The following is a 12,157-nucleotide window of genomic DNA, read 5'->3' as shown; positions in this document are numbered from 1 at the left end:
AACCAAAAATTAATTCCAAGTTTTCCAATCCTCTGCTCCCTGCTGCCCTGGTTCACAGACCCCATCCTGAGCTTTGACCTCTCTTCCGCGCCTCTCTTTTTAAAAAGTAGAAAATACTTTTAATGCAGTGGTTTCCCATTTCAAGGATGATTTCCTTTAGATTTGCTCATGTGTTGCTTTAACAGGGAGGAAATACAATGTGCTCATTAAAGGGAGAGCCTTGGAGTCAGGATTTTTAGGCTGTAGCTTTAGCCTTAGCTTTACCTTGATTTGTTCTTGTTTCTCCACCTGTAAAAATGGAGCAGTGCTTAGTGATCCATGTCACAGGGTGTAACTAAGGCACTTGAATGTGTCGGAAATACCCTGAAACCTTAAGACAAGTGCAAATGATTAATTCATTATTAACTCCATCATCCCACCAAATCCTCTCTTTGGAAGAGCCTTAATCCAATGTTTTATTAATATAAAACCAATTACATTGCTGGCTTATCAGTCATGCGAATGGAACATTTCTTTTTCTTTCTTTCTTGCAGTGCGGATGGTCCTTCCTCTGAAATCATGCAGATTGATTTTGAAATTGAAGACCTAACTGACCTACCTGGGACCCAGCTCATCACATGGCAGGTGGAATATCCTGGAGATACAACATCTGATCTAGGAATCTCCAAGATCTACGTAAGCCAGAAGGACCTAGTAGGCGTTCTCCCTTTGGCTATGGTAAGAAATTGGCTGGCATTCTGCAAGTTTTTCATATTGCTTTACAACTCTAGTGTCTGACAGATGCAAATAATCTGCTGAAAGGGGAGGGAGGGACAGAAATTTTCAGCACCTTGCTAAACAGGTACCAACTTCTGAAGTTAGCTTCGTTCAGTGGTGAAACCGTATGAGGCGAGGCCACAGGTTCCCATGGAAGGCCCAGCCATGCTCTCTTTACCAATACACTGACTTCTTGGAGGCAAAAGCTGAGTTCATGACATTTCCAGTGTTCAGAACTCACTCTTGTTGCATGAAGTGCTATACTTGGACACTGAGTTCAATGTGGTGTATGTCCTACTTGAATCGCAAGTACTCTTACATTTGTTTGGTCTAGTGTTTAAGGACTTCCTGAATCACAGTTTTTTCAGGTTTTGAATTCTGACTCCATATTCATTTTAGAGTGAGAAGAGAAATAAAAGTCATGACGTGACTTCTGAGTAAATTTTAATTACCTGGGGAACACAAAATACAGTACGTAGCCAATGTCTGTTCTACATAAATGCATTCAAGTGGGTTGTTTCACCATCACAGTGCAAACTACAGGGCTTGAAAAATACCTGATCCTTTAGCCTTGTTCTTAGCTAAAAAAACCTGTTAGATACCCAAATTCCAAGTACAAGCAGAAATTTTGTGCATTTCCTCTTCACTCTCCTTCACATTTCTTCATCGTTAGGGATGAAGTATACTTGTCTAAGGTGTGGCTGTGCCCCATTTCTGTGCTTGGACAATCTATTAGAAAATATTGACACACGATTATTTAACACTGAAAGAAAAACAAAAATCAATCTTGGAGCATTTAAAGAAACAACCTGGATGTTTGCCTAGTGATAGCCAGTTAATTATGCCATTATTGAAGGCTGAAGGTGTTCTGTGCACTTCCAGACTCACAGAACTGGCTATTATTGTTATTTACCAACTTCAGAACTACTCAGATGTCATGATTCTTTATTTCACCAAAAATATTTCTTTTCTTTTGTAATGGCTCATACTTTCATTACCAAGGTGTATATCACAGTTGAAATAGCTCTCACCAGCTGGTATTGTGGCCATCTAACAAATCAGAGTTGTATAACTAATCCCTTTGTTTTGCACAACTGTTTTCATGGGCTAGTTCCTGCTGTTGAACAGTGGGTGATGGCTGCTTGTTTGTTGATAAGAGAAGAGGCTTTCAGGTCTGCAAATGGGACCTGATGTGCAGTCACATGAGTTCTGGAGTACTGAGGGTTAAGGCTGTAGAGGTGATCTGATTTACATAATCTGAGATGTAGGGGGGGTTATTCGCTCCATCCCTTAATAGGAATAGAAAAGATTTCTTTCCCAGTGGTTCCAGCGGTTGCAGAGAACACTAGTTCTTCTCACACATGCCCATGATCTATGCTTTAGTATCAAGTGATATAGTGGCAAAATATAGTTCATAAGAACAAAGATAGATTCTCCTGGCTGTTGCTACAAATCAACTCACGCTCTTCATTTCCATTAAAAGATGAACAAAAAAGCCCATTTTCCAGAAGCACAAAATTCTATGCTCAAAGGTCATGTGAAGACTATAAAGTTATCAGTAGGTGGCATTTTACAAGGCAACAGGTGTTGGGATAATGGGTAAGAGAGAAAGCAAAGATAAATTGCAGGGGTCCCCTAATTACTGACAGACTGGGAATAATTTTAACCTTCTTTGCATTAACTGGAGTGTCAAGGAAGAAACTCTGGGGTATCATAAATCTCCAAATCTTTGTTGTACTTCACTTTGTGCGTAGGAAATGATGATTCAGGTGCAGACCTTTCGAGACACCTAACTTAGATTAGTTTGGTACTTCAGACTTCCCTGTGATCTTAGCAAAGCCAGTTTGTAATTTACAAATTTAAAATAAATAAATTCTACTCTTCCATTTAGGAAGAACCACAGTGAAAACAAAGTGTTATATTATTTCTCTGTTTCTGGAGACTGGGGTTAATTTGGGTTAGTTTTGCTGGGCTTCTTAGCGGAACATGTAATTTCATGTTTAGAAGCACCAAACAGAAATGCTGTTGAATATTTCAATTACAGGTTAATTTTTCAAAAGAACATTTTATTGCTTTAACATTAGGCAGAGCTTTGTTTTTTTAATAGACTAGCACATACCACCTCTGCACCATCTTTGTTTTCTGTGGTCTTTTCTGCTACCTATTATGGATTTGTAAATTGAAAAGCAAAAGATTGGCCAATTTAAAGTTTTCCGTTTCCTTTTTTTTGAGTTACAAAATGCTGCAATGGAAAGACTTAAATGTATATATCAGCATCAGGACACACCGGAAATGCTCACTTTCTGCTGAAGTTATTAGGACACTTGCTGCACTCACCTTACCTTTCTCCAGCGCACTTTTTTTTGCCTATGGCATATTAACATTGCAGCCTTTGAGACCCCTGCAGGGCCCTACACCAATAATGGCAACACAAGTCACAGTAGAGCACTCAAGGATATTGAAGAGAAAAGCTGTACAGTGTATTTTATGGGTGTGTGGGTACCATGAAGGCTGATATTTCTGGTACTTTAATAACACCTTTTCTAATTTTGAAGTGTAAGAGAACCTCTCTTGGTAAGCTGTGCATGGGACCCCAGTCAGCCCTTGTTAGCAGGAGGGGAATAGCATGGGAGAAAACATTTAATTTAAGAACATTGTAAGAACCTGTGAGCACCTGTTTGGATATTCACAATGCATGATTCTTTCCCTTAAGCCTGATGAAATACAGGCAAAGATGTTTAGCCAGGGTTATAAAAAATTATTGGCCTTTTACCATGATTGCTTTGCAGTGGCTCTTACAGCCACATAGCAATGTCTTGCCTTGTTGACAGAAACTAAAACGTCCACTAAACCCCATGGAAGAGACAGATGTTTGTATGATTTAATGTTCTTCAACAGCACAGTTTCCACAGTAATTTGTGCATTTCTTGCATTGGCACTATTCAAAACACTCCCCATGTCCCTGCCAGCTTTCTCACTGCAAGGTTTGTGTCTCCAGGTAGTCTGCGGCCAGGGAACTGGAGAAGAGGGTCTTAAGAACACGTTGATCAGTACAGGAATTGTAGAAACAGAGTGCTTTATTCTGGATGGAGAATTCTGGACAAGGAATGCCAGAGGATTACTCCATGGTAATTATTGAAAAATTGGCCCTTTGGGAAAAAAAATAAAAATCACAAGTAAATAGTGAAGAAGCAAAAAACTTCTATGTTTTTCTTTGTTGTCAACTAACATAGATATTAATTCTCTTTAAACATCATTCTCTTAACATTTACCTGTAATAGGCTATCCTTTGAGACAGGAACCCTAGCACCTCTTCAGACCTTTGACATACAGTATTAAAAAGGTGTATGGTCCATTTGTTCATTAACTGTCTTGAACACGCTAAACTGCTGAGGTTTTTTGAGTTAAGGAGCTGCAATGTAGTGTGACAGCCAGTGAGAATAATATGCCTGAATCTTCTAGAATATGACATTTTTTTTTATTGGCATCCTAAAACATCAGCTTCCAATTCCTATTTGACTTCTTTCTAGTGTTTCTTCCCTATTTTGTTTCACTCTCATTTTGTTAGGTGATAAATGGCACAGGTTTAATCACTCAAATTGTACGTTTGGCGCTATTGATTATTGTTGCTTTTTAAACATTGTCAGCTCTTTCATAATTATGAAAGTTCACCTTTTGTTGAACCTTAATGATTAGGTGAGGATGAGAGACAGACAAGCTCTGTAGCCATCTGTGTACATACAAGATAATCCCTACTGAGAAAGGCAGAGGGCAGATATGACATGCTGGTAAATGGATAAGTTGAAATCTGTTCTGTAAATAATAATAATAAAAATGGTGAATAATAAAATACCTGGGCTGGCTCTTAACAGAACCAGCTCTGAATCTGTAAATCATCTGTCTTACCTGTGCATATGCCCTAAACCTATTCTATCTGTGCTCTCCCTTTATTTAATAATCTTATAAGGAATCAGGGCAAAACACCTGTTTCATAAATCTCACAGGGGGACATGTTGGTCCCAGGGTTGATAAATCCATAATCAGAGTAGTCCTTTGACTAGAAAATACACTATGTTAACTTCACTTTCTCCTAGAAAATAGAAAAAAAATATATACAGGATGCTCAGTGTCCCTTCAGAAATTTCTTGAAAAGGTTGCAGGTTCCTGACCTTCAATTTTTGATAAATTGTTGTCCGCATACGTGTTTTAAATTTCTGAATCAGCAAGTTAATATTAGAGTCAGCCTGGCTCACACAAATGTAGCTGCCCTGCTATTCAAGACATTATTAGGTTTAAAGATATGGATGTGGACCAGCTGTTTCAGGTGGTGGTAGGACATATGAAGCTGATGAAGAAACCAGGCGGTTGGATGAGGAGCACCCATGTGTATAAAAAGTCTGTGAATCTGGATTGCTTTCTTGAGAGACTCCCCAGCCCTTACAGATGAGCTGATCTTAATGCCAGCAACAACAGACTGCCCTGTATGATCTGTGCAGCTAGGAAACAGCAGAAAAATTCTGCCTTCCAGAGCAAGAATCCTTGAGTACTGCAGAGTCATGGTAACAGTGGCAGAGTAGCCCTGGATTACCTCATGTCAGTCATGACATTAATATTTTGAAGTTGATAATTCAGCTTTCTTGCTGCCCAGAGAATCTCAAACCTGCTGGCAGGCAGGATAGCTTGCCTGGCACTAGGGCTGAATTAGCAGCTTTCACCTTACCAGGGTATAGCAGGACAGGCTCACTTCAGTCTCTACCAAACTCTGCTCCGGTCTGGGGCTCGGTGAGTTTTATACCCATCTGCCTGTGGAGTGCCTGTCTTCCCTTCTTACTGAATACGTTGGGACAGCCCGTAGGTATGTTTATAATCTAGTCAGCATCAACCTGAAAAATAACCTTATTATTAGAGAAGTGAAATGGACAGGAAGAAAAGATGGGATCTGAAACTTGATTAATGGTACAATAGTGAGGCTGCAGGCTGCTTGACAGAGGCAAGAACTCCAAAGACAACCCTCCATCCCTCGCAGCCATATTTTAGCAGGCAAAGGTGAATAGTGAACAGTGAATCACAGACTTGTATCAGCAGCTGAGCTTCCATTATCTCTCTGGTTTTGGCCCATTATTTATTATCCTCAAGCAGTGCAACATCGGCCTCCAAGACAGTCAAGTGAGGTGTGAGGCAGAGGGAGATTTAAATCAAATGTAGAAAAAACCTCTGAGAAGGGACTCCTGATTTATGACAGGCTTAAGCAGAGTCAGTGACCAAAGTCCAGCTCATTACTTTGCAACAAACAGGTTGTAGTGAAGGCAAAGAATTATTCCTACTCATCTGACCCTACCAAGGAGTCCCGACTTGGTGAGCTGTCCCTGCTCTCAGAAACACACACAGCTCTGTTCTTGCAGAGGAAAGCTGCTTTGGTGCAGATCAAACTGACCTATTTTTAAGCTGCAAATGAAGGTGGTTTAAGCAAACTTGAGTGAGCTGTTCGGAAGAGAGATCACATTATCCTTCGTCTCAGGTGACTTACGAGGTTAGTAACCTCCAGGAAAGGGTCCCTGGTAGTGTTGGAGCAAAATAACCTTTGAAACCAGAGCAACCGTTTTTGCAATGTTTGTGTCATCACAGCTGCTACTGTATGAAACACAAGTGAAATATTTATTTTACAAGGTCAGGTTAGTAAACTAGCTGTAAAAAGGAAATGTTGTCTTTATTTGTTGAACAGAAGTATTTTATAATGCATAGCATCTAACAAACTTCATCTTTAAGATGATATTTTGTTAAAAGGTCTGGTTTGGTACATCCTAGCACAGTTATCGAAGTAACATTGACTGTAAACCCATTCTCCCATTGCAGATGAACATGCTCTTGTCCTCAGACCCATTAGAGCCATTTTGGCTTGTGAGAAGTTGTATTTATGGCAGTCATATTAAATGTATTGTATCCAAAACCTGAACACGAGTTTAACATTATACATTTTAGATAATTTATTGTTTCAACTTGCTCCTGATGTTCTTTATAAAAAATTAACAAAAACGTTGACAGGAAGTAAACGTTCTACATACCATCAGCGTAAGAAGCTGCATAAATAGAGCAAATAAATAAATAAAATCAATTGCTGCAGCAAAGAGGCTATCTATTATATAGGAAGCATTTCCGTATTAAAAGCATTTCTAATAATTACAGGAATCAGCTGTCATGGCAGTGCCAGTCACTGCTGGATTTTAAAAATGCTTAGGGTATTAATGCCCTTATAAAAATATGTATCCGAAACATTTAATTTTTAGCTAGTGCTGTTTATGTTCTGTTAGAGACTGGATACGTAGCTCAGACTTAGCTACCAGAGTCCTCAGTGCTGCACAAACACATATTTAATTATAACCACACCCTGAAGAATTCAGAAGCCAAACAGAGAAGTCTAATGATTAAAAACAAAGAAAATATTGGTCCCTTCCTGCAGAAGAGGGATGGGGATGGGCAGTCCTGCAGTCAACCAGACTGCCTTCTCCTAGACCAAGGTTTCAGCTTGGCTCTTTTTCCCCATTCTAGAAGAAGTGATGGGTGGATCATGGTCCCTGGAGCACAGACCTCGCTGTGCAAGTGCTGCCATTGCTGGAGCTTATGGTCCGCGGGTAGCTCTAAAGACAGTGTGGCTGTCCCCGTCTCGTCCTTAGGTCCCCTATTCTACTCCAGTGCTTTGCCACTGCTCAGGTTGGCAGAGTGCTGCTGTTCTCTATCGGGAGCTGCTCAGGAGTACAGTGGGCGTCCGGGCTGGGGTAGTGGAACAGGACATTGGAGGCTTCCAATACAGCCTTTTCGCTACTGTCTACTATCTAAGCTGACCATTAGGATGCTTTTGGATGAAATTAACGCTTTTCTGTGGGAGAGCTGAAATGTGAATCTCCATTCGTGTGTATGATAGAGATGAACAGATTACAAGGAGGATCTGCTTTTGGCTGTGACTGGCCTGGGTTCTGTCTGGCAGCTGAGAAGTGCAGGATCACATCAGCCAAAATCAGCTGCCCTACTCAACTTTAATGAGTGAATATTTCTAGACACTTCCACTGACAGTCAGCTGTATGAAAAAGATGTCTAGAGAGTAGTTAAAAGCTTTTACCTTCCTAATTCGTAGCTTTTAAATTGCAATTACAATATTCGGCAAGTTTTCAAATATTTAATTAAAATGCTACCCATTTCTGAAGAGGGACCTTTTAAATCAGAGTGATTAGTGAATCACAGATGAAATCTATTCATGGGAAAGGGAGAAACCTTTGGATCATTGTGATATTGCAAGCAACCGTTTTCTTTTCATAACTATATCCCATTGCTTCCTAAAATTACATAGGTCAAGGTCTTACAATTTCATATCAGAAAACAGACTTTCCGTTCTCCCAGTAACATCACTTGGCACCTACCATTTACGATTTTAATTCATCTTTCTTGAAAATAGATATCCAAGAGTACTACAGGATACCGGATAATGTCCCTTGCCATTGTTGTCTGTTTATGCACTGGAAATGTTTTTTTCTCCATTTCAAATGACACATCCATGGTTTTGGTACTGGTTGTTGGGGTTTTTTGTTTGGTCGGGGGTTGTTTTGTACAATGGCATACATTCATCCTGTGACTGAATGTTATGTCCAGATCTTTCTTTTGTTCTGTTACTTCAGGCTGATGGCTCTTACCTGATGGCTAAAATTCTTGCTGTCAGTCCTCATGATTAAACTTTGCACTGTGTGTGCCTGCATTTCATTCCATTTCTTTTTCCTGAATCCTTAGTTTTATCTGGTGCTTCTTATTTAATAGTTCAAACTTCTGTATTGACAATGCCTCCCAAACTGATACCATTAGCAAATTGTAGTAGTAGTAGTCTGTTTCATCTTGTTCAAGGATCATTACTGACAGCAATAAAAAAAAAAAAAAATCTGTCCCCAGGCTAATTCTGGAATATTGTTGTATCAATCTAATTCTGGAATATTGCTGTATCAGTTCAGAGGAATAAGTTGTCTTACTAGCTGTCGATCTCACAGCTTTGCCCGGATCCAAAAGCCCACTCTCTGGATTGGTTCTCTGTGGTTTGCGCAATTTCAACCAGAAGGACTTTGTATTGAAAAGCTTGTTAATCAGTCTTTATGCAATGCATGAGTCAGATAAGACTCTGTTCCATGTTCTAATAACTGTAATGAGCCCGTACAGCTAATAGGAGAAAATGTTTCATCCAGTAAACACATAATAATCTGTTACGCTTCAGAAACTAATTGAATCACAGGTATCTGAAGCTACAAGCCATTTTTCCCATATGTAGATTTCAATTATTTATGCTTTATCAGAGCATGTGATATTGGCACCTATCTGTACCCAAATGATGGACCAGGCAGCTGAGTAGTCCAATCCGGTGTGACAGTTCTGGTATTCCTACATGACTGTGTTCAAGAAGTGAATATACTCAACTGAAGGGGGCTAATGTATAGGGTTCATTTTCCAATTAGAACTGCCTGCTAAAAATGGCTTGGTTTGGTCTTCAACTTACTGTTATTATAACTGTTATGCTAAACATTGGCCTTGCTCCGGCAGGCTTCTATTGTCTAACTACCGACAAACTGACAGATGCGTGAGTCACTAGCACATAGCATTTCATTTTGTATACAGAGAATGAAATGAGAAAATAATACAAGTACTTGGCAATCAAAGATGCCTTATCTCCAGAATCTAACAAATGCCATATTCTTTGGATTTTGCCTTCCAGAATTAATGACGACCCTGGGGTTCTTAACATTTGAAATAACAAGCAATAGCTCTTTCCCTTTACAATTAGACATTTCATTGACCTGTGGAGCATGCCATGAAACAGTAACTGTGTTCATTGTAACATCAATGCAGACATTTTGCTACTTAAATTCCCAAGCAGTGAAAACCGTTCAAGCAGGTCTTCCAGTTTAATCCAATTCTTTTTCTGCCAAAGGTTACTACAGGCTCATGGAAAAAGATCCTGATGATGATGTTGTTGTTGAAGACAAGAGATGAGAAATCTGTATCTGGAGCCACAGCTGCTAGCTGACTAATACCTAATACTGTAATCACCGGTAATAACAGAAAGCAACAGTCACCCAGTTTTTGTCTGAGTTGGGGAATGAGTAATGAGGGCTTGGACTGGCTGCTGGCAAAGCTGCTGACAGCCACACAATTTGATGTGGAACATCAAAAATTGGGTTCCCTAGAGAAGCAGGAACAAACACAAGGGTATTTTTCTTATGAATTAAAGCCTAAGAAAAATGGCTTTGCATAACAGCTGCTGCTCTTTCTTAAGTGCGAGTTACACATGTTTTTCTTGATTAAATGCATGCAGTTGAACTGGGTTGAAACAAGCCCAATCCTTCAGCCCTGACAATCTTTTTGTGTTGCTCTGAAGCTGCACAATGCTATGAAATGCAGAAGGACCAGGAAAACATGGCAGATCTGAATTTAGAGCAAGTTTCACCCAGAACTTGTCCCTGCTTCAATGGATACAAGATTTAGAAGTCCTGGCCTGTTTTCACACTGCTGTAAAGTCATTGGTATTAAAAATGTTATGAGTTTAAACCAGAAATAATTTGGTGGTGAATCAAGTTTTCAGAATGAAAATCTCATAAATACTTGGTAATTTGATAATTTTTGTCCAGCCAAGTTTCAGCCAGCTGAAACAGACCTCATTTTCAGTAGGCAAGTGCTTTGAATGATTTTAAAGTCAGTGTGTCTTAAGATGTCTCGCACTGAGTGCCCAGAATCACCAGTAATCACTGAAAATATTTCACCACCTAATTTGGATTATTTTTCCAATACCTTTATATCTTTATGTTAACCAGATTCAGTTAATATCAAAGAAATTTCAAAAGGTTTTTTTGTTGGGGAAAAAACCTCAGGGATGGTGTTTGCTTACTTTCATTGAAATACAGTCAGATTGGGTTTATAGAAAACAGATTACTTCCTTCTGTTCCTCTTTTGTTTCATGTCAAGTTTCACTCAGGATTTTGTAACACAACACTGCCATACAATGTAGTAGTAAATATTGCAAAACAATCTTTAATTCTGACTGCTAAATTGTTTTTACTGAAATACAAAAGATCACAGAAAGCTTTCTTCTATGCTCAGATTTGGCAAATCTGGTCACATCAGGATCCAGAATTTACACTGATTTAAGAACATTCCTTCAAATATATATTCATTGAAGTGTTGTGTGTCCCCTCCCTCTTTTTAATCAGAGACTCTTTCTAAAGCATGGTTAGAACCACAGAGCCCCTGAGGCTGAAGAGAGCTCCAGCTGTTAGCGAGTCTGATGCCCTGCTCAGAGAGCCAGTTCTTCTGGGCTGTGTCCACTTGACTTTTGAACACCTCCAAAGATGGATATCCCACAGTCTCTCTCGGAAAACTGTTTCAGTATTTGATCACCCTCATGGTAATTTGTTTTTCCATGTATCTAAATGGAATTTCCCATGTTCTAACTTGTGTTCTGTGCCTCTCTCCTATTGCCATACAAGCCTGAGAACAGTCTGGCTTCATCTTCTCCGTAGCCTCTGATCAGGTAGCTATAGAAAGCAGTAAGGTCTCCCATTTGCCTTCTCTTCTTAAGGCTGAACGGGCCCAGCTCTCTACGCCTCTCCATGTTCATCGTGTGCTCCAGCCTGCGACCAGCTTGGTGTCTCTGCACTGGCCTCGCTCCAGTGCGTCGATATCCTTGGCTTGAGCTACAGCCTCCATTGGCTTCCCACCTCTTAATTGATGTGGTTATGAAAAGATTTTTCCCTTTTGGCATAATGAAAGGGTTGCTGCCTTAATTGGTTCCCTTCAGATTAGTGATTTGAATAAAACATAGCTGAAAAAGAAGCAGCAAATTACTCCCTACTGAAATAGATCCATCGCCACTGTGGTGCTGCTTGAGCAAAGCAGGTGGGTATCACTCTTTTCAGCTTCTTGACACAATTTTTAGATGTGTTTTGTGATTTTGAGGTATGATTTGGAGGTTTGGGGCTTCCCATTTTACTTTTTTTTTTTCTTTTGAGGATTAAAGCTTTTGAAATTATTTATTTACGAGCCATGAAAATCTCCCCAAAATGGATTTTAACAAGTGTGTAATTGGATAATTTGACAACTGGTAAGCTGAAGCCCCAGAGATCAGGAATTACACTTCACTACAAAATAGTCGTTCTTCATGTAGAATTAATTAGATTTCCTCTAGATTACAAGTAGTAAGAGGAGTAGTCAATTAAAAGTATTATTCTCTGACTTTTCCATCCTCCTTTTAATTGCCAGCCAGTGGTATTAAGAATTCCTTTTTCTATGTGAGATGTCCTCAGAGGCAGGATGCCAGAAAGAGGATGAGGGACAATGGATTAAACACTGGCCCAGGACTCAGAAGAAATGACTACTG

The 12,157-nt window shown here is 39.6% G+C and overlaps 1 protein-coding gene across 1 annotated transcript in view; it reads left to right on the top strand.

Moving 5' to 3' along the window:
• The window catches only part of TMEM132D (transmembrane protein 132D), a 276,562-nt gene that overhangs the window by 176,913 nt on the left and 87,492 nt on the right, over positions 1-12,157 (top strand). Inside the window, exon 4 of the mRNA XM_030024665.1 lies at positions 534-717. Within this exon, the coding sequence (XP_029880525.1) occupies positions 534-717 (184 nt within the window). The remainder of the gene's footprint in view (positions 1-533; positions 718-12,157) is intronic.

The sequence above is a fragment of the Aquila chrysaetos genome, chromosome 9, assembly GCF_900496995.4.
Source record: "Aquila chrysaetos chrysaetos chromosome 9, bAquChr1.4, whole genome shotgun sequence".
Lineage (NCBI taxonomy): Eukaryota > Metazoa > Chordata > Aves > Accipitriformes > Accipitridae > Aquila > Aquila chrysaetos.
Note: the sequence above shows the minus strand (reverse complement) of the source record. Positions and strands in the feature narration are given on the sequence as shown.